The sequence below is a fragment of the Petaurus breviceps genome, unplaced genomic scaffold, assembly GCF_028583685.1.
Source record: "Petaurus breviceps papuanus isolate PSGF00001 unplaced genomic scaffold, PetGlider_PUasm1.0 84, whole genome shotgun sequence".
NCBI classification, from domain to species: Eukaryota; Metazoa; Chordata; class Mammalia; order Diprotodontia; family Petauridae; genus Petaurus; species Petaurus breviceps.
In genome coordinates, this window is record NW_027186645.1 from 15,540,102 (window position 1) to 15,564,006 (window position 23,905).

At 38.8% G+C, this 23,905-nt stretch overlaps 1 protein-coding gene across 8 annotated transcripts in view; it reads right to left on the minus strand.

Annotated features, from left to right (window-relative positions):
* Nucleotides 1-23,905, minus strand: part of CTTNBP2 (cortactin binding protein 2) — a 201,426-nt gene that overhangs the window by 9,484 nt on the left and 168,037 nt on the right. For 7 of the 8 annotated variants that reach the window (XM_069107092.1, XM_069107095.1, XM_069107091.1 and 4 more), the window contains 2 exons: nucleotides 23,371-23,503; nucleotides 21,299-21,400 (listed from right to left, as the gene is read on the minus strand). In XM_069107092.1, coding sequence (XP_068963193.1) covers nucleotides 21,299-21,400; nucleotides 23,371-23,503 — 235 coding nt within the window. Of the gene's footprint in view, nucleotides 1-9,223; nucleotides 9,356-21,298; nucleotides 21,401-23,370; nucleotides 23,504-23,905 lie in introns of all 8 variants that reach the window. The other variant, XM_069107094.1, reaches the window with a different exon arrangement.

The window sequence follows — 23,905 nt, forward strand, 5'->3', positions numbered from 1 at the left end:
AGGGCATCAGTTTTCACATTAATGTCCCCTCAAGACTTTCAGTTCATCAACTTTTCATCTTCCTTCACTCCACTTCAGCCACACACAAGGGACGGTCAGGATTTTGTTCTCACCGTGGTCTTTATGTATTCTACTTCCAGGATGAAGAACTCTAAATTTTTTTTAAACTATAATCTCCTATTTAGCCATGTCTCTTATCTTTTATTCCTACTTAATCAATTTCTGTCCTCACCATGACTTCTACTCCCTCTAGCTTTCAGCACTGTTCCAGTCTCTGCTGTGGCTTTCTTCTCCCCTCCCAAACTTCGATTATACATTGAAGTTCAATGATACATTGTCCTTTATGCTCAGAGCACTTTGTAACTTTGTCTTATCACTCAGTCATGCCTTACCAAACCCTCACCCTGGATTACTCTTACCATTGGCTTTTTCCACTCTTACTGGTATGTTGCTAAATGTTACTAGAAGAAATCAGAATCGTGTTGATTTGATCCACTAAACATTTATATCATATAACCCCAACACAGTCTTCATTGCCACAAGGCCTCTCTTCCCCAATTAACTCTCTAATATAGAAGTGTCAAACACAGCGTGTTTGTCAATACCCAAGTCTGGCCCAAACCAGGTAAAAATATAACTGGAAAATATTTAACTAAATAAAAATATAGTAACATAGATAATATTACATTGAGTTCTGGGAACCATTTTAAAGGGAACATGAAGCTGGAATTTGTCCCTGGTGTATATATCCAGCCCTAATCTCTGTCCTGATGGACTTTTCAAACCAGAGGCCTCCACTGACATCTTCAACTCAGCATATGTAGAAGATAACTCATCTTTCTCCCAAAACCTTCCTTATTTCTGCTGAGGGTACCAGCATCCTTCCAAACACCCAGCTTCCCAGCCCCCAAACCATCCTACACACTTCCTTGTGCCTTATTCCCTCCCCATATCAAACCAGATGCCCAATATTCTTGAGCCCAGCAAAGGTATATGTAGAATACATTCAGTGCATGCCCATCTATACCTGTCTCCATAACATTTCTTGCATCAGTCACCTTAGTTCCCACAACTTTCCTAGTTGAGCTCCTTGTCCTCTTTTGCCTGGACTCTTACAGTAGTCTTTTAATTAGTCTCTCTACCTTACGTTTCTCCCCCTACGTAGCTGGCAAACGGATATTAAATTACAGGTCTGCCAATGTCATTCAGCTACTTTGGAAGCTCCCAACTGCCTCTACTATAAAATAAGCAATCCTATGTTTGACACTGAAAGTCCTTTGAAACTGGCTCCAGCTTCCCTTTTCATACTTATTGCACATTAATCCTCTTTGCAAAAATCTTTTCAAACCAGAGGCCTCCACTGACATCTTCAACTCAGCATATGTAGAAGATAACTCATTGTTATCTTTGCAAAAATCCTCAGCAAAACAGGCTGTTACTCCAGACCACAAATGCACTGGTATTTTTTGTTTGTCTTTTTGTTTTTAAATTCTACCCCGTAGAAGAAACCCTAGCTGCCTTTAAGGCTCTCTGTTTAAGTGTCATCTCCTACATTAGGGCCTTTCTGGATTTCCCACAGCAACTAGTATCTCTGCAAAGGCCTTTCAATTTTACATGGCACATATTTAAATTTACTTATCTGCATCTGTTACCTCCCAATAGAATGTAAGCTTCTTGAGAGTGAGGGTTATTTCATTTCTGTCTTTGTATACTCACTGTCTAACATGGTGCCCAGAGCAGCTGCTGAAAAATGTTTACCAAATGAATTTCTAACCATTAGAGCTGATTATACACCAAGGAGGTAAGCACCACATCACTGGAAATATTCCAGAAATTCCTGAGTGATGATCTGTCAGGGATATTTTGGAAAAGTCTTCTCCATAGGGGGCAAGGTGTAATAAGGTTCATTTAGAAAATTGATTTATAATGGGGTGGCTAGGTGGTGCAGTGAATACAGCACCAGCCATGTGTGGCAGCAAGCACCCCAAGCATCCTCAGGGTTTGCTGCCACCACAGGTTCTTAGATCTGCTTTGTTAAAGGAAAGCAACTCAAAATGGGTTAACAAGCTTACTTTAATCAGTCAGACATATATCGTTTACCTTGTTCAGGGGAAAAGGTCAGCACCCCGAACTTCAAAGTACACAGGCAGAATTATCAAGACAGAAACAGATCAAGTAGACAGATTTCCAAACTGTCCAACCATTACATCCATACCCAGTCAACATCTGGGTTTCCACATCTGGGTTTTTCAAAGCCGGGGGGGGGGGCTCACTTTGAGAAGTGTTCTGTGATTTGATCTGTATTCTGGGAAGCCGTTGTCCAGAGCCCCCCTGAAGTTCGGGGTGCTGACCTTTTCCCCTGAACAAGGTAAACGATATATGTCTGAGTGATTAAAGTAAGCTTGTTAACCCATTTTTGAGTTGCTTTCCTTTAACAAAGCAGATCCAAGAACCTGTGCTGGCAGCAAATCCTGAGGACGCTTGGGGTGCTTGCTGCTACACCCTGGAGTCAGGAGGACCTGGGTTCGGATCTGACCTCAGACACTTAACACAAAAAATAGCCATGTGACCTTGGGCAAGTCACTTAACCCCAATTGCCCTCCCCCCCAAAAGTAAAAAAAAAACCTTGATTTATAAACAACATTTTTTCCCTAACATTCTTGAGCTTCATGTGTGGTTTCTGTAACTTTCTGATTAAATAAATATTAAGTACCTCTTATGAATAATCCATTTTTTTCATGCCTCAGACAATTACTAGCTGTGTGAACGACCATGAACAAGTTGCTTAAACTGTAAACTAGGGATAATAATAGCATATACCTCTCAGAGTTTTTATAAGGATCAAATGCTAACATGTAAAATAACATGTAAATGACAGCTATTATTATTTCTAAAAAATGTTTCATTTTGCTTAAATAGTAAAAGTTAGGCACAACAGCTTCCAAACTAAAGGGAAAGGCAGCTATATCCCTTAAGCTGTGTACCCTTCACCACAGGAAGTCATTAAACACTTGTCATCCCAGCTTTTCCTTCAATTATGAGACCAGCCAAGGAAAATAACCAGATTGCATCAAACTTCTGGAAAAAGTTGGGCTCTGACCTTACCCAAACTTCCACTATTGGAAACGTGAGCTGGCATGAGCATCTAACCGGAAAGCTCCTGAGGGCTGACCTGACTTATTGGACAGCCAAGATGGAGAGATCAGTCAACACAATATATGGCAGATCCAGACAGGAAGGGGAAAAGATGTAAGGGTGGACATGAGAATACTTACATCTCCTTCTGTCTCCCTGATGGGGAACAAATAGGAAAATAGATGTCAGTTTTGTCAACCAAAACATAGGGTGTCCAGTAACCATCCTAGGTGTTGTAAAGAATGTTCCTACATCAAGAATGAGGCAAGTTCTTGCCCAGACATTATTATCCGATAGAGAGTTTATTATCCAGATAGAGAGAACAGATTAACAAAAGGAATAATTGGAGAAGGATGTAGAGAACCACTGCTGCCCTAATGGCCAAGGTCCTTCCCATTGCCTTTGGATGCCAGTGATGGGGTGCTTGGGGTGTCTATGTTTGTAACACCAGTTTGTAAAATCACATCCCCCCCCTCCCGCCTCAGAGCATTAACTCTGCCCCTTCCCTCTGCCAGCACTCTGCCCAGCAACAATTCATGAGCTGTTTATCTCCCCCTAGTATAGGGGGCAGCTGCACCTAAGAATCCTTCAATGTACTATCTGTAAGTTAACTCCTCAGTCAATTATACACATCCTGAATCCTCGTTAACCTTGGTTCCCAACATTCATCTTGTCAAACATGGGTTGCAGACTAGGCACTTCTCAGTCAGCCCTGACCACTAGCTGACTTAGTGACGTTTTCAAGCCCAAAACCACACCTCCAGGGAGCCCCGCCCCCCCACCTTGGGCTATTTCCCAGTGAATTATGGGCAATACACCTGCATATTAGATAATAAAAGTGTGCGTTCCTTTAAGCATTGACCACTCCTTAACTCCTCCTTAATCCCACTCTTACTCACCTAGTTAGCATAATTGACATTTTCTATTCTAACTCTTTATAAACTATACCTATGACTTCTTTAAGGTTGCAGGTTCCCTAAGAACTCATGCCCACTGTAAAGCGTAACAATAAACTTTTACAATCCTGACTTAAAAGATTGCTTGGGTCCTATGAATTCATTCCTGACTGCCCACTCAGGGACTCTGGTCATTGGAGCCCCTGTAACACCTATCACCCCCTTGTCACCAGGAGTTATATAAGGGGGGCCATGAAGGAAGTGCATTCTTGACAGATAAGAATCAGCTGCAGAAATACAAGTGTGAGCTGAGAAGGAACTTCTCTGGCTCTTTGACAACAGGTTGGGAATATAAAAAAACCTAAAGGTATCTGGAAAATCTTGCAAAGCCCAGGATGTTCTTGGCTGAAGAACAAAGAAAGGGAAATTGCTCTCTGGTACTGTGAGGACAGTGATGTTAGAACACTTTGAGGGACAAAAGAGTCAACTGGCTAAGACGGTTAGTGGCTAGATTTGCCTAGGATCCATGAAGTTTTCGGTAAAAAAAAGGAGGCTTCCTTTTTGTGTGTCAATTTCAAGGAGAAGGAGTGTCTTCACTTCCACACTAGCCCAGGGTTGGGGAACCTGTGGCCTTGAGGCCTTCTAGGTCGTTGGGTGGGGCCTTTTGACTGAATCCAGGTTTTACAGAACAAATCCTTTTCTTAAGGGGATTTGTTCTGTCAAACTGAGATTCAGTCAACGGGCTGCACGTGAGGACCTTGTGACATGTGGCCTCAAGGCTGCAGATTTCCCACCCCTGCAGCTCCTTTCACAATATCTAACCCAAGGGTAGCTGGTAACTCTTGGATCTACAGTTAAGATGGCAGGCAAATTTATTTTCCACTCTTAGTTTCTTAGGCTTGCCCTAGTTTCTCATTTGTAAAGCATGTTGCACTAAATTAAGTTACAGAAGACATGTGATCTACATCACTAGAGAAAATATCTAGAAATTACACATAAGGGAAGTATTAAAGAAGTGTATTAGGTAGTTAGATAAACCAGGAATGAACAAATGACAGCTATTATTATTTCTAAGAATTCTTTTACCTAAATAAAACTCGGGATTACTGATTTCATAATCAGTAGCTGACATTAAAAAGAAGGTTCAACAATTTGCCCAAGGAAATCCCCATTGTTTTGCTTCTGCCTAGGTGATTGGAGCACGTTATCCAACATCCCTAAAATGAGAGTCTTCAACACTTGATCTCTAAGTCTTATGATCTGGTTGAAGATCTGGTGTTTAATGATCTTGGAAGAATGGGTGCAGGGTTTCTCTTTTAAATATCTATCTATATCTTGTAGTAAAGGCTATTTCTATGAATGCTCACAGTCACTCCAGCAGAAATGAACATATTCTGAGTGAATTGCTTTAGGCAGAGGAAAGGTGAGTCTCTGGTGGAAATAAATTCCACTCTCAAAAAAAATGATTTTTAGATTCAAATAGTTAAAAGTGATTTAGTAATAGATGCAAATACATACTCTCCCTTTATCTAGAACAGAGGTTCTTAGTCTGGAGTCTGTGAACTTGTTTTTATAAATATTTTGATAACCATTTCAATGAAATTCATCTTTGTGGTAATCTATGTATTTTACTTTATATACTTAAAAACATTATTCTAAAAATGAGTCTTCAGGGTTTACCAAATGGCCAATGAGGTCTGTCATGTAAAAGAACTTAAAAACCACTAATTTTGAGGGCACTTTCTGTGTCTTGCAGGTAAGACAATTTTTTATACATAGTGAAAAAGCTAATAACTTCCATATACACTGAGATTCCTGAGTAGTTCAAACTGAAGACAGAGGAATCCAATGGTAGCTCATGGAAGACAAAGTTCTTAGTCATTAATAGCTGTGAATTTAAAGGGAGAAGACAGTATACAAAGATCATAGGATTTAGAGTTATAAAAACCTTATAAATAATTTAGTGTCACCCTACTTACCCTGCTTTCCTACCCCACCTTATTTTATAGTTAGGAAAACTAAGACTTAAGAAGGCAAGTTGATTTACCCAGTCTTACAGGTACGGACAAGGTCCTGTGAAATTTAAGAAGAACAAAATCTTAAAGGGACTGCCAATACTGAGGGAATATAAATCAAAGGACATTAGGTAGGCTATTTTGGAATACAGAAAAGAAGCAGAAAAAGTGGATGGACTTTAGAAAGCTAGAGGCTGTAGAAAGGGGTAGAAAAAAATATCCAGGGGATGGTTATGGGATTTAGTTGGAATTGGGGGAAAACATGCAGAGCACCTGGATTCAAATCATGCCTCTCACCCTACTTGTGTGACCTTGGGCAAGTCATGTGATTTCCCAGGGCCTCAGTTTCCTTATCTTTAAAATGTAGGATTTGCTCTAGATCTCTCTCCCTGAGATCCCCTGCAGCACTAGATCAATGCCCTTCAGTTAATAAAGTGCACACACACAGATATCGGCTGTGATCAGCATCCATTTGTCTTTGGCCTTTGTTAGGAAAGTGTTAATTGCTAACCAAAACAGTTGATCAAACTAGCCCCCCTGAGCAAGACAAGGTGCAAACATGGCTGTGAATAAAGTCTCACTTAGATTGCCCATGAGGTGGAGTCTGGTCTGAGAGTTTGGAAACAAGAGCTAAGACAAAGGAACACCAGAGAACTTGAGCCTCCATGAAGGCTAGACTTGTTCTGACTACAAGATGACATTTGTAAAAGGAAGGGGCTGGCCTTGGCGACTTCTGTGGTCACCTTTAGCTCTAAAACTATGATCATATGATCGGATGTTTACCTTTCAGTTATTGCCAAGTATCTTCTATGCATACGCAAAGTCATACAAGAGGAAGAAGGGTAAAGGAGGACATTACTGCTTTATCAAAGAGAATGAAATGTTTCTTGAAAAAATAGAAAAGCTTCAAGGTAAACACAAAGAAGAAAGAGGATCTTAAGAAGCAGAAGGGAATCCTGACCTGTCAGAAGGTTGGGTAGTAGAAGAATATGATCATACACAGCGAATGATAAGGGAAGAAAGTCCACTGAAAGGCTGCAGGTAGCTGTACCGGCATTTGGGCAATGCAACGTCTATAGTTCTTGCTGTTATGTTCAGTTGTGGTCAACTCTTTGTGGCTGGATTTGGGGTTTTCTTGAAAAAGATACTGGAATGGTTTGCCATTTCCTTTTCCAGCTCATTTTTACAGATGAGGGAAACTGAGGCAAGGAGGGTTAAGTAACTTGCCCAGAGTCATGCACCTAGTAAGTTTCTGAGGTCACATTTGAACTCAAGTCTTCCTGACTCCTTGCCTGCCACTGTGTCATCTATACAGCATTAGTAACACAGCAAACAGCAGTAAATAAATGTTCACTGAATCAACAAATGAAAAAGTGTACCAAAACCATCTCCAAAAGAACTGAGGATGATGAACACTGGGAAAAACAACAATAACCAACCCAGTTGTACATTTATAGCCCAAAACACAGTGACCAAAAAAATGACTATTTGCTCTAGTGGATTGGAAAACAAAACATCCCTCCAAAGTAACATCAGCCATTAAGGGTTAATCTTTAAGTACAATCAGACAACCAGTGCAGAATTTGCCAAGGTAGAGAATTGCTCCAGGAGGTCTCTACAAGTGCAAAAGGCCCAATTCTAGCACAGACAAGTCCCTACAAGTCGTGAGTACTCTGACCTCACTCTCCCAGAGACTGAGGTAGTATAGGCGATATTGGGCCCCTGGGTATTAGAAGTAAGAAATGCTAGTATTCTTGTTTTTTCTATACCTTCAAACTAAATATCCTGTTGTAAAAGATAACATGGTTCAATGGAATTAGTTTGATAATCATTGGCAGCTAGTCGGGGAAACAAAACAGGGGTTCAGTGGAGAAATACATTCTATCCTCTCAGGGATATCCCAAGACATTTGAGTTCTTAGATCGTATTTTTTTTAATGTGGCTTAGTGCAATAAGGAAACCAAATGAACAATGGTTTTGGAGTCAGGAGAACTGGGCTCAGATCTCTGCACTCATGTACTACCCTTGTGACCCTGAGTAAGTTATAACCTTTCTGGGATTCAATTTCCTCATTTGAATAACTAGGGCTTTGGGCTACTTGACTTCTGAGATCTCTTCCCACCTTTGGGAACCTGCCTCGATTTCAGCAAAGCATTTGGCAAAACCTCTCACACCATCCTTATGGACAAAATGGAGACATATGTGTCAAGAATGTTAGGTGAATTCTGGGATAAATTTACTGATGATAGTCATAATACATTGGTCTAATTCGTTTGTTTTTCCCTTTTTTTAATGTCAATTCTCTAGGTCCCCATGAGACTGTGAGGTTAGAATCAAAGTGTGTTGCACCACCATTCACAGAGAAAAGTTTGTTAAAAATGGTTTTTGTCAATCTCTTCCATTTCTCTTGTGTAGTTAGTTCTCTTTCTGTTTTCCTTCTTGATTGCCCTTGGGATGGCTTTGCTTAGTTGGATATCTTGCCAAGTTTTCTTTAAACTTGTTTTACCTTCCATTGCTCCTGTCTTCTTTATGAGTCAGTACTGCTAAGAACCACACATCATCCTTTTTAAGATCACAGAGGAGTCTATATTTTCCTACAAAGCATTGCTTTTGGCAATCATCTCTTTGTGTTGAGCAAGTTTACTGACTAAGGCCCTGTCTGGGATCTTTTGGTGACCTTGTTGTGACAATTAATTTACATTAGTTTAACATTTGGATGAAATTATTAGCATTACTGTTGTAATTTCTGTTGTACATATCTAATTTTGATTTTCAATAACTTTAAAAAATAATTCAACATTAAATTACTTTGCTATATGAAGAACCATGTTTGAGATGATATACTTGAGAGGTCATTGACTGACATAAAAGGTATCTGAAGAAGGATAAGACACTAAAGGAATATAAAAAAAATTGAATCTAATTAAAAAAAAAACTGACTCAGAGGACATCATTAACTACCAACCTATATACTTATTCTTTGACCTATTCAAACTCTTTGTGACAATTATATATGCTTTATGGGCAACTTTGATGAGGGTGTTAGCAGGGAACAAAGGAAGCACTTGCAAGAAATATTCAACAATGGACCATATCTTTACCACTTCACAATAAATGGAAAAAGGTAGAGAATATAAGATCTTTCATTACAAAAAATAAACAAAACAAAAAACCCACCTTGATTTGGTAGAACAAAATACCATCTTACAGAGTCTTTTATTATAGCAAGGCTTCTCCCATATTAAGAGCATGATAATTCAGAATTTCTTTGAAGATGGGACAACAGAAATTATCTTGTTCAATAATCCTCTGATTCCAAGCAAGGGAAAAAACAGAGAAATACATGTGAGCCAAAAATATGTGTCAGCGTGATGGAGGAAATCCAGCATAGATTCTAAGTTAAGGAGGGATTCCCTATGTAGGGTCCTCCAGATGCTTCCATTTGTAAATAACATTGTGTTGGTTACACCAAGCCTCAAGACACTAAAGAGAATTTGGAAGAAATCTAAATTTAATGCCAAGGAATCCCACCTTCTCCATCCCAGAAGGAAAGGCCAAATGGATGAAGGATACCTGTTGCCCAAATTTCAATGTGTATTTGTAGAAGGCCATTCTCCAGAGCCCATCCAAATCTATACTTGTGGAGGGATAGTACAGATGGGGAATGAGGTGGGCCCAGAGCTGAAAATGATCGGCAGAGTGGGTTGGATTGTTTTCGTGAAATCACATAATTTTTTATTAACCTCAAAATTTCCATGAAAGTAAAACTCCATCTTTGCACTGCTAACAACTTATCAGTGTTGCTACATAGCCGAGAAATGTGGCAAAGGAACAGCATTACTCTTGATGAAGAACTAAAAATGAGTACACATACACAGAGGGGCTCATGGTGGGTTTCCACACATAAATGGTAAGTAACTCATTAGAAGAATAGAAATAAAAGACATCATCATAAAATGGAATAATGGGAAGACAAGATAGGCTGGTCACATGACAAGAGCAAAGGATGACAAAGTGTACAACTAGAGTTCTCCATAAGCACGTGCAAGATTTTGGGAGAAATGCTTCTGGTATGATGTCCACTGATGATCTTTTCCAGGAATACAGACAGGAGTCAGGGAGGATGGACTGCTATTTACATCACTGGGGGGAACTTACAAATCAATGAGAACCATAAGAAGTTATCCACTGGTAGAGTAATTTATAAATGATGATGTTAAATATCTCATAATCTTTTACCTTTTCTTAAATGAGGAACCAACTGTTAAAGATAGTTTTATCTGGAGTGCTAAAGACAAATGGCACTAGGACCTTTTTGAGTAGAACAAAACAAATTGAAACTAAAGCACCAATCAGGAGAAAAAGAGTTATACCCTGGCTTTTTATGTTCATATGAAAATAAAATCATAGATTTAGATCTTACAGGGGATCTTAGAGATAATATGGTCTCACCCTCTCATTTTACAGATAAAGAAACCAAGGCCCAAAAAGTTAAAAATGACTTGCCTGAAGCAGCATTGACCCAAGTTGTAGGACTGCAAATGCACTGCTCTTTCTGTGATAATACACTGCTTCAAAATACTTCTGCTAACTTAGAGCAAAGTCTGCCAGGGTGTGGCTGGGATGCCCTCTGATATGTACTTTAACTAAGATGTAAACTGATAATGGGGATGGAAGGATGCGGAAAATGAAGTGTTTAACCACTAGCTATTTAATGTGTTTATATGGCCACAAGAAAGATACTTATAAACATAAGGGCAAGAACTACGTAATAAAAATGCCAGATACTCATTTCATTGAAGCTTTTTTTAAGGATGGTATTCATTACTTCATTCCACTGTAACTCACTGAACAGCACAAAACATAATTTATAGGTCCTTCTGAATGTTTTTCAGATGTTTGTAAAAAACCAGACTAGCTGAATGAAAAGAAGGGAATTGATCTGTTGTAGTTTTATTTTGCATGCAGACATTATGGGGGTGCCACAGCAGTGAAAATATATGAAAGGAGGTAATTCTTATGTGTTTTGTGATTATGCGGACACAGCGAAGTTAAAAGGGAATGACCCATCTGCTAAGGCATTACTGAGAAACAGACAGTACAGAAACTGAGACAAATTAAATTCCCACCATGCTTGAATTCCCATAAGAAATTACAGCTTCTTAAAATGTAACTAGCCTCTTGGACTGAGCAGTATCACTCCAACTTGCAATTCTATTGGGAAAAGCAGCAAATAAAAATGACGATAAAACACTTGGAAAACATGATGGGCTGCAAAATAGCAGGTTGGGATAGGTGTTCATCACTTGGAGCAACAGGAAGGAAGCATAGTGAATCTTGGGTAAAGAATCCTGCCAATATCTTTATATGTCCCCACAGGAAATTGGTATGGGTGATGTCAAGGAAAGGTATCAAAGAAAGGAAAGGAAGTGTTCTGTACAGTCTGTACATGTTATTGCTCAGGGCAGGAAAATTGTTAGTATGAGAGAAAGCATTACAAAAATCTGCCTTCTTCAATGGATCTATGATTTCTTCAATGTAGGTATTGTTTGTTCAACAACCCATCCATGCCTTCCCCTCCTGGGTAATTTGTGTCCATCGTCTCCAATGAATCCTCCACAGAAGGGCCACCTAAAAGGTTACGGGCTTTTTGTATTTCATGGGTACAAGATAGCATTCAGGATGTCCACTGGTCATCCCTTTTTTTTGTCAAATGACTGGCTCTAAAGCTAGTATATGTCTATATTCCTGAGTCATATTTATAAGGTCTAAAGATAAATGGTGGGTAAAAGGCCTGTGCCTGGAATACATTCTCCTTTCACTTATGTTTTGTAGAATCCCTTGTTTCATTGTTACTCAATGTTCAGGTCAGATAAAACCTCCTACATGAGGTCTTCCTTGATCCCCCAGCTTCTATTTTCCTATGCCTTGCAATAATTGCTTTATATTTACTCTGTATTTATTTTGTATACATTTAAATGTATACTCGTTGTTTCCCCCAAGGGAAGTAAGCTCCTTGAAGGTAGGGACTGTTTCCTTTTCATTATGGACTCTGTATCCCCTGGGCTAAACACACTGTAGGTGACTGAAAATGCTTCCTGACTGATGACAATGGGAATAGACTGGGCCTGAGTGTGACTGTCCACTCAATATGAAGGTGAACTAATTACTAAAAAGTAAAAAACATTTGGAATTATTCTTTCAGCAATGGTGCATCATTAGAAAACCCAGAAATTAGAGAGTTAAATAACAAAGCTTCTTAAAATTCCTCAGAGTACCTAGACCTAAGTCTGGTTAGCAGAACCATAAGATCACAGATTAAGAGCCAGGAAGAATCTTAGAGATCTTCTCGATCAGAGGTTTCAACCATGAGGCCAACAAAACTCCCAAGTACTGGAACCAATGAAAATATAAGTGAGAGATATTTAACACAATAAATAAAAAATATAATACAATACAGTTTGTGGTAATTTGTGGTTTTCTAAGTCAATATGTGGCCCTCATGAAGTATCTGTTTCTATCTGATACCACTGATCTAGACTAACCTCTTCATTTTGCAGTTGAGGAAAATGAGGCCCAGAGAATTAGTGACTAGTTCAAGGTCACACAATTTGTGGCACAGCTGAGATATAAACTTGGGTGGTTTGATTCTAAATCCAGTGTGTTTCCTTCATCCTTTGCTATTTTGGGGGGAGAAGGGAGAAATGAACTTGCACTCTGAGGAAGCTCCTTCTAATAAGTGAATGAAAAAACATTTATCTTAAGTGTTTACTATGGGAAATCATTGTGTAAAGGACTAAGAACACAAACATAAAAGCAAAACTAGGAGCTTTCATTCTGCTCTGTCACTTAGTAGTCTGAGAGAGTCGCTTAGGGGCAATGAGGATAAGTGACTTTGATCGGAGTCACACAGTCATTATCCTGGACTTGAACACAGGACTTCCTAACTCTGAAGTAGGCTTTCTGTCCAGAATGCTGTAATCACCCCTCTCCCTTCCTAATACACTTCTTAATGCATGATTACTGTCAATCATTTATATTTATGAAATCAGAAACATCCACCAAAACTTGTAGATGGTGGAATCTAAGAGGGAAAGAGTTCAACAGCAGCCTGTGCTAAGAAATGTAGATACAAGATAAAATTCTATGTAGGAGGAACAGCAAATAGGCCAGACTGGCTAAAGTATAGTATGTGAAGGGAAGTAATAATGTGTGGTAAGTCCAGAAAAGTAGGTTAGAGCCAACCAATCTATGGGGACCATCAAAATGGGCAGGGTATCAGGTCAAGGTATGAGAGATTCAAGGATGTTATGAACATCTTTGTAAATACTGACCATGGTGTACAGACAGTTTAGGTAGAGAGTCAAAGAAATTCAGAAATGGACTGACAAATTTGAAGGCTACAGTGATGAAGGGACTAAAGGTTACTATGAAAAGAGAGAACAGATATACTAAGAATGAGAATATAGAATAGTAGAAACATTGTGATGAAAGGGAAATTCTAGTTTGATTATCTTGAACGCAAAACATTTCTGAGTGATAAATTCTCAGGTTTGGCTCTATCTATGAATAACTGATGTGAAAAGAAGGTGGACCTCATTGGAGCTGAAGAGGTTTAGGAACTGAGGCCAGGAATGGGCATCAATGAAAACGATGATCTTATAAAAGATGATGGTAGAAGATGAGGTTGAGAAAAGAAATATAAGCCAGGTGTCCTAATTACTGAAGAAACTGGAAGACTGACCTAGGAGATGCTGGAGAGTTAGAAGCAGAAAGGGAAATACCATTTTAGTCTATCATTCATCCTGTGATCCTCACAAACACTGCCCCTCCCCAAAACCCCCTGTGATTTGAATTTTAAGGTTTTCTCCCAGTCCTAAAAAAACTAGGTTTATAAGCAGGGGGGACAAGGAAACTGAATTCCTCTTTTTGAAGTCTAATAGCGGTTCCACAATAAGTTTCTAGTCAAGAACATAAAGGAAGAGAAAATAATTTCAATGAAATCAAAAGTTTTTTATCCCTGAAGAGGAAGGACAAAAGAAGAAAAAAGCATTCAACCAAGAAGATGTTGGTTTAGTCAGAATCACCTCGACTTTCTGGAAGAAAGGAAAACAAAGGTGTAATAGCTAGTGCTTTTACACACACACACACACACACACACACACACACAATGACAAAAAGAGTGTCACTTTGCCACCTGCTGGCTGGTGATATTATTCCAAAGTCTGGAGTAAAGCATAGGGGAAAATCCATGCTATAATCTTTTTTGGAAAAAACTAATTTGGGGGGGGTGGAGGAGGGAACACAATGGATATTTGTTCATTAATTATTGTCTTAGTTTACATTCTTTCAATTTCCCCCTTAAAACAGCCATCATGGTAAAGTGATGGAATGATTGCCAGCAGGGGAAAGGTCGTCATTATAAATTTCCTTTTAAGACAAAGTAAGTTGACTTCAGCTGCACTGGGTTTAGCCTATTTCCAATAATATTCTATTTAGACAATACATTATTGTAGTAATTCCATGGCAAAGCTCAAAAGGAACTTGTGGCACATGGAATATCTATCTTAGAACATCAAACGAGGTCACACAGTCAGACACAATCAATACTGTATATGGGGAACTGTAGCAGGCACAGAAATCGAGTCTATAAAGAGTTGTCTCAGACTAATCTGTAGCCTTTCAAAGCTAGGGCCTTAGACACTGCAATCTCCAGCTACCACTTTGTTTATATTTAGATCATAGAATCATGAGCTGAAAGGGGCTTAAGAAATCAAGTCTAACTGCTTTAATTTACAGGTGAGGAAACAGAGGAAACTTGTTGGGGTGGCTAGGTGGTGCAGTGAATAGAGCACTGGCCCTGGAGTCAGGAGGACCTGAGTTCAAATCCAGTCTCAGACACTTAACACTTACTAGCCATGTGACCTTGGGCAAGTCACTTAACCCCAACTGCCCTGCCTTCCACCTCTAAAAAGGGGAGGAAAGAAGGAACGAAGGAAGGAAGGGTGGACGGATCGAAGGAAGGAAAAAAAAACTTGCCTATGGTCTTGTAGCAAGTTGGGGGGATGGTTAGTACTAGAACTTAAGTTACTCTCCACTGCCCCAGGTGGACATCTCACACAGTGTATCTTTTCCATGCTACAAAGGCAGCAAGTGCTAACGGCCTTTGTTAGATGGCGTTTCACAATGTAAACATTGTGGCTTTAACTCTATTCCAAATGCTGGCTGGAGACTCTGGAATTTTCATGTTCTTTGAAATCACCTTGATCAAAATACTTCATTTTTATTGCGCCCTTTGTCAAAATTTTGCTTAATAAAAAAATAAAATACAAAGTATGATAGAACATCATGGAATATCACATTCCTATTCACAAAACAGGATTTAATGAAGGAAAAAGAAGTCTACATTAAAAAAAACAAACCAACACAGGAAAAGAAAAACCTCTTCACACTTTGATGCTAAAAATAACTCACTAAAATAATTTCATTTGTATTGGGACTAAAGCCTGTTGAGGGAGTGAGAAATCATGATGCTTTGGAGTCATGGTGATGTTATGGGGACCGATGAGCATTAATAAATTATCCTCCCAATGACAAGTTCATAGTCAATGCTACTCTTCCACACTGTTCTTTGTGTGACCTATGGGGATGTAAAAGAATAGAACAGGATGCAAATGAAATGAGCCAAACCTAGTATGCAATCTAAGTGTACTGACTGACCCTTAAGGCTACGCTTCCATGAGTGATTCTGTGTCATGTTCATTCATGGTTTCTGTAAGAAATCACATCTAACCTTTTAGTAACTAAATCCAAAAGCTTCCCAGTCATGGAAACTACCTGAAATTAATTCTCCTTCAATCTTTACTTTGCCTGCTTTTCATTCAAGCCTCCATTATTAGTGCATGTTAACATATTAGTATATGATTTAAGATTTAGTGATTTCAATGTAAAATTGTGGGCAGGTGTGTGAGAGGATGGTGAAAAATGTGTTGGAAAATATAGCTCAGAAGTAATAAACAAGAGGGGTTAAAGACTTGTACGTGGAAGTCTTGTATATCATCATACATCTAGAAAAGGTACAGAATAGGCTGGACATGGCAAAGACAAAGTAACTAAATGCTAAATTGATATATTTTAATAGAGAGGAAATGGCTTATTACTGATGTGGAAATCATTCCTGAATAAACTGTCCACTTACAATCAAGACCACTAATGTGTTCAGTAATGTGAACAAAGATCAGAATTAAACCAAACTTGAAGAAAGAACAAAAATGACTAAGCAATGAGATAAGGAATTGGGGGGGGGGGGGGAGGCAAGGAATGAGAATAAAATTAGATATTTCATGAATGTAAAAGGAAAGCAATGCTCTCACTCTCAAGTGTGGTGGTGTTGGGTTTTTTGTTTTTGTTTTTTGGTGGTGGCTGTCATTCTCTCTAATCTCACCTAATTCTAAGAAGCAGGATAGTACATTCCAAAAAAGAAGCAGCTGAGAACACAATGATGGTGCTTCCCTCTCTACAGTCTATCACTCAATCCACAAGCCCATATGATCTTTTAAGCTCCATTAAATGTGTCCCTAAAACAGCAGAAACAAAAATTATCCAAAACAAAAATAAACACAAACATAAACCAAATTCTTTCTCCTTCCTTTGAATTCATAGCACCGTGCAATTGGATAAATTGCTTTACTGATTTTGCTCACAACACTTTGCATCATCAGTTCCCCAGATAAGCTGCTATAAATATTTTTTTATACATATGGGTCCTTTTTGTTTTTCTCTGATCTCTCCAGGGTCCAGGCCTAATAAGTGCTGTTAATGGATAAAAGAGTAATAAGCATAGTTTATTGATATGGGTGTGGGGAAAGAGTTCCAAATTGTTTTCCAGAATGACTGGACTAAGTCACAACTCCTTTGACAAGGCACTAATTAGGGTGTTTGTCCTACATCCCCCCAAACAATTGTCCAATTGTTGCTTTGCCTATCTAATGGGGGGAGGGACCCTCAGAGTTGTTGTAATCTCAATTTCTATAATTATTAGTGATTTGGACTATTTTAAAAATATAATTGCTGATACTTTTGATTTCTTCCTTTGAGAACTGCTTGTAGACATCCTTTGATTGTTTAGTGGGGAATGGCCCTTGTTCTAATATACTTGAATTGGTTCCTTTTATGTAGCTTGGATATGAAATATTTACTAGAGAAAAAAATTTTTAAAACTTCCCGCAAAGACTTTTTTCATAGTTGACTGTTTCTGTTCTAATTTTATTCGCATTTCTTTTGTTTGTGTTAAAATGTTTTAGTATCATATAGTTAAAACTATCTATTTTATCTTCAGTGATCTCTCTTAGCTCTATCATTGACCACTGGGCCTGGAGTCAGGAAGACTTGAGGTCAAATTTGGCCTTAGACACTAGCTGTGATGGATGGTGGTCAATCACAGCTGAACTATTCTTATTCCTTTCCCTTTCAGCTGAGTGCATGTGGTGCCCATTCCTAAGCATGCACCTTTATTTGGCTTTACTTAACTGTTTTTATTTCTCATAAACATTTGAGCCTGAAGGCTCAAATCCAGCCTCAGACACTCACTGGTTGTGTGACCGTGGACAAGTAACTAACCTGAGTTTGCCTCAGTTTCCTCGATTATAAAATGGGGATAATAATAGCACCACCTTCCTTCCAGGGTTGTTGTGAGGGTCAAATGAGATAATCTGTAAAGTACTTAGCACAGTGCCTGACACATAAGTAGGTATTTAAATGTTTGTCCCCTTCCCTCCCCTTCTATAGCTCATGTTTGGCCATGAACTCTTCCCTTTCCATAGCTGTGAATAGTATTTCTTTTTTCATTCCTTTAATTTGTTCATTTTGTGGCCTTCTATTTCTATTTCCTGCCTCAGAGCATTCATTTAAACAGGCCTTTCTCAAACTAAACTGCCAAGCATTCAAACTGTACAACTACGATGGGCTGGCCATGTTGTTCGCATGCCAAAAGTGCATTTGCCTAAAAGACTGTTTTATGGAGAACTCACACAGGGCAAGCCCTCACCAGTGGTCAGAAGAAGTGATACAAGGACACTCTCAAGGTCTCTCTTAAGAACTTTGGAATTGATTGTGTGACATGGGAGACACTGACACAGGACCACTCAGCATGGCTTGTCCTCATCCAAGAAGGTGATGTGCTCTATAGAAGTGAAATGGCTCAAAAGAAACATGAGACACGCAGATTGAGAGAATCCACCCCAAATGTTCACATGGACCATTGGTGCCCGACCTGTGGTAGAGCATTCTGATCACACACAGTCAGATGCACTGTAATTTGACTCTAACATAATGATGTCATTTTGGTCCTCTTTGAGAAGACAGAACAACCACCACCACTACCCCCAGGACTGGAATACACTTCCTTCTCAACCCCGCCTCTCTGACTCCTTATCTTTCTTCAAAGATAGTTCAGGAGCCATCTCTTCTTTTGAAGACTGCCCAGATCTTCCAAGTCTTCTTCCATTATAGCCTTTGTTTTTCCAGTGCCTGACAAAATAAATCCTTGAGCATTCTATGCACATAATAAATTTTCCTGAATTAAACTGAAATTCTTAGCCTTTTCCTTTAGTTCTCCTCCCTATCCCCTACCCACAGGGTAGACAGTATAGATAGGAAGAGAATGCTAGATTTAGAAATAGGAAAAGCTGGCTATGAATCTTACTACAAATATTTTTTTCTAGTCGTGGTACACTCAGCCTTAGTTTCCTCATCTGTAAAAAAAAAAAAAAAGCAGTTGCCTCAAAGGATTCTTGTGAAGCTCAAACAAGGTGATGTGCATGAAGTGCTTTTGCAAACCTTTAAGGGGCTATAAACTTCAGGCATTATTTTTATTATTCCATCTTGCATATATGTAGTTAATTATTTTGAGATGCGTACATCTTTATATGTATTTATATTGTCTCCTCTGATTACATCTGCCTCAAGGCTCTAGCCCGCTCACATCTTTTTTGAATCTTGATTCTGTCAGCCAATGTTATAGCTTTCCATTAGAGCTCCAAGTCATCCACAATGTCAACTATAAATTCATTTCTTTAAACTACCTACAGCTTCCATTCTTACTTATATAACAAATATAAGTAATAAGTATATTATTATATAAGTAATAATTATAAGTAACAAATAATTATTAAAAATAATAATTCCATTTTTTTCCAATCTGAAGACCACTCTCAGAGAGAAGGTTGAATTGAAATAGCTGTTGATTAGTTCTGATTTCTGTCATCTTGTTAACATTAAGGTTACACTTATGTCCTGCAATTGTTGGGTTATTATTCTTTCTAAGAGAACAGTGCACAGAGAACTGGCCTGGAGTCAGGAAGAGCTGGGATCAAATTCTGCCTCTGATATATACCAATTCTATAACCTAGGCATGCCACTTAACCTTTTAGTGTTCTAAGCAACCCTGTAAGACTACAAGTACTAGTAAATGTGCTGGCCCGAATGGGTAGAGGGAGTTGTTTCCTCTGGGAATGCCTATACCAATGGAATGACAGGTGCAGGCCCTGTCCCTTGTTCTCTCTGAACAAAGTCTTCATTTAAAATTAATGTTACAGATTCACAGGGGTCTGTAAAACTACCATGACAACCTTTCTGTGAGATACTAAGAATTTATGATGTCATCACATCAAAAGCTCAGATAATAAATAAATATGTAATATATAATAATTAATATGATAATAAATCACAAGACCTGTGATTTCTTTGGGAGAGGGAACTTCCAGGAGAGGCAATACCCCCTGCCAGGGCAGCCTGAAAGTTTCTCTGTAACTCATGGTTTTAGAAAACTGTCCAGAACCCTTGGAAATTGTTACTTGTCCAGGATCATGCAGCCTGTATGTGTCAGAGGGAGGCAGTTAAACCAGCTCTAAGGCCTTCAGATCTTTTATGCACTGTGCCACACTCCCACTTCCGGGTCAAAGGAAAACATAAAATGCTCTACTGCTTTCTACGTGAAGCATGACTTGAGGTACCATCCAAAGAGTGATTACAGACGATGTTTCTGACAAGTTGGTCTCTCAAGATCTAGTACTGTTTCAACCTCCTGCCTTAAGTTTCCAAAGTCATTTTTTTCTGTTAGACAATAAGGATGAATTATGTGCTTATTGTGTGCCAGGTACTGGGATATGTGACAAAGATATAAAAGTAAGGGGAAAATAGTGCCTGCCCTCAATGAACTCATTTTCTAACAGAGGACACAACATGTAATTAACTAGTAAATCTCTAGAGTAAATGGAATGCTGTTATTGTCGGTTGTACTTTGCTCTCAAAGATGACCATGACATCAGGAAGATGATTCTATGACTTGCTAGTGAATTAGATTTAAGTGTAGGAGGGCTGTGCAAAGTCATCTCCTCCAGAGATATGTGGGTCTAGGGGCAAGATATAGATCAGGATGACTGGAGGTGGTCCCTAATGGAATGTAATTTCAGAACTGAAGGTACTAGAAGCTGGGGGGATTGAGAAAAAATTCATGTAGAAAGCAGAACTTGAGCTGAGTTTTGAAGGAAGCTAAGGACACAAAGAGGCAGAGGTGAAGAAGGAGAGAATTCCAGGCAAGTGGAACAATCTGGAACAAAGGCAGGAGATGGAATGTTGTATGTAAGGGTCAGTAAGTGGGCTGGCATAGCTAGTTCGGGGAGTTTGTGGTGGGGAGTAAATTTTTAAAAGACTGGAAAGGTAGGAATGGGTCAGAGAGTAAAAAAAAAATTTAGATATTGGAAGACTTTATATTAAATGTTGGATGTAAGAGGGAGCTGCTCCAGTTGAGTTGTCAGTGGGCTGGGCTGGGAGACGACATGGTCAGAGTTGCACTTCAGGAAAATCACTTTGGCAGGTGAGTGGGGAGAGACCAATTAGGAGGTTACTGCAACAGCCCAGGTGAAAGATGATGAGTGCCTTACTAGGAGGCTGTGTGAGTGATAAGAATAGGATGTGCATGAGAAACATCATGAAGACAAAAAGAACGAGGTTTGGAAAACAGATGCAAACCTGGGTGACTGGCAATATGGTGGTGCCTTCAGCAGTAATAGAGAAGATGGGAAGAAGGTTTAGAGGGAAAAGATAATGAATTCTGTTTTGGAGATGTTGAGTTTAACATGTCTATATGTTACCCATTTTAAGATTGTGACCCAAAGCTAATGATAACCTTTAAAACCATTCCTAAGGTTTCCTACTGATGAGTGGTGATGGTAGGAACAAAGGGATCCTTACCTTTTGTGACACTGGCGTGCTTGGATCAGTAATGGCTGCTGAAAATCCAGGGTTATTTTGTGAGCAACCAAATATCCGTAAGTCATCCCTGGAATCTGCAATCTGGAAAAAAAAATGTACTGCCAGTTAAAATATACCCTTATGTAAATAAAATGTTCATGTCTCATTACAAAATAGCTGAGCTAAAAGAAAGATAATGGAGCTGATCCAGCTAAGTTGTGCTATGGAGAGATAGAGCACTGGATCTGGGGCCAAGAAGACCTGAGTTCAAATCCAGCCTCAGAAACTTACTAGCTATGTGACCTTGGCCAAGTCAGTTAAATTGTTTCAGTTTCTTTAACTGCAAAATGGGAATGAGAATAATGGCACCTACCTCCCAGGTTCTTGTGAAGGTCAAATGAGAAGATTTTTAAAGTTCCTAGAACAGTAACAGCACGTTGCAGATGCATGTAAGTGCTAGCTATTATTATTGCACACTATTACTAATCCCCTAATGCCCTTGGCATTTTTCTGCACATAGAAAGTGTATTTGGACCCATGAACATTTTATTTTGATGATTTTTAAAGCTCAATGTAAATTAAAGGAATGAATTGAAGTGGGGGCTTTACAAATGGCAGGCTCCATTGGAAGATTCTGATTTAAATGGAAGACAATAGATTTAGAGATGGAAAGGACCTCAGAAGCCATTTTACAGATGAGGAAACCAGAGCCCTAAATACCTTGCCCACAGTCACATGGTTAGCAAAGATTGGAGTTGGGATGTGAATTTCAGGACTCTGAAGTCATCTTTCTTTCCACTCCTCTACATGGCTACTGAAACGAATTTACATGAAAGATTAAAATTCACTTAGTAGGTAGTAAATTGGGAGGATATTTATTGAAAGCTTTTCTCCCCGTTAGATTCTTTTGCTTTGGCTAAACTCATACATTTCCAGTAAAGACAACTCTGGTTTGCACTACAGATTTCATCTATCAGAAGGAAATAGCTAATTTTGTGTAACCTAGCAAAATAATTTTATCTCAGTTCTAACTACCTACATTCCCTCCCTGGCTTAAAGACTTTTTCTTTATAGGCTGGCAGATGGAAAATCTTAGTCCCTAGAAACAATGGGTGAAAGAGGAACTTACATACTTTTGTGAGATTCCGGGATTAAGAATGATAATTTTTGTATGTCAAATGTGATGATTAAAAAGGTTAGAGAGACATAATTTCTGGGTAATTTAATCATTTTATTAATAGGACCAGCAGGTTATTAATAAAAGGATGGTCAATTGGCTCTCTCTCTTAGATCAAAGATAATCATGGAGGTGGGCTCATAGTTTATATACCCTTCCAACAGGTGCTAATGTCACCCCATCATCATGTCACCTTTGAACAGAGAAAATATCTCTGTAGCAGACCACTCCCAGCTATAACAGACCACTCCTAGCCTAGGGCTATCTAGACAAAAAAAAACCCAAAAAACAAAAAACATCTATCTCCACCCTAGCTAGAGTAGAACCCAATGAGCTTCCTCACCCTAGATTAAATTCATTGCAGTTGGGTGGGGTCTAACCAAGATCTATAGAGTTAGTGTAATCTCATTATCAATAATGTTCTTCAAGAAAAGGAAGTTTTTAAAAGGAGAAATTTAGAAAAAAGGAGAGACCTCTGAATTTCCCTAAGTTATTGGTTATTAATAATAATTTCTCTCATTCCCCCATTTGATTCTTGAGAGGTGTGGCCTCCTCAATGAATCATCAACTGATATGACAAAGACTTCATCAAAGGTTTCTAACTATGGGATTTAGGAGGAGAGACAATGTGATGGGAAAAATGGAGAGAAACTGATCAATGCATTGACAAAATCAAAGGGGGGCAGTCCCCTTTAGTAAACAGACCTTGCAGACAAAAGATGCAAAGGGAAAAAATAAACAGTAAAAAAAAATCATAAATGTTATGCTTAATGGAACATGGCACTTATGCCTACAAAATTATGCCCCTGAAGAAAAGGGCTAATGTTCCATCACGTGAGCCATTAATCTTTTAGGTGCATGAAACCTTAGCAACTCAAATCCATTCACAACCTACCTTGCTGATATCAGATTCAGATTTGCTGGAACACATACTCTGAAGTTCTCTCACAAGGTCTACCTCATCATCTGAGCCAAGGGACAATCGTTGATCCAGATTCAATCCTTGTGGTTGGTCATTCTCTAAAGAGCTATTAGAAATGTAAAATTAAAAAAAAATTAATGTGAGAAACTTTGCTATCCAATATAGGTCATGAAAATGGTACCACTTTTCAGTATTGTATGGGAAAATTTTATAAGTAATTTATAATAATCTTACAAATTCTATCCATTACCTATTAACCTCTTCCTAAACCTTTAGGCTTATCCAAGAAAATCTAGCAAGAATTCAGAACAAAATCAAGGAGGATGGTGGTTCACAGCCCTATCACTTGTCCTTGGTAGTACTATCAAGTGAATTCCAAACTGGATTGGACACAGAGTTCAATTTGAAGACAATGTGAAAGAGGTTTTTAATGGAATGCCTCAAGAATCTATTAATGGCCTTGTGTTAACTTTTTTATCAGGGACTTGGATAAAAGCAAAAATAGCAT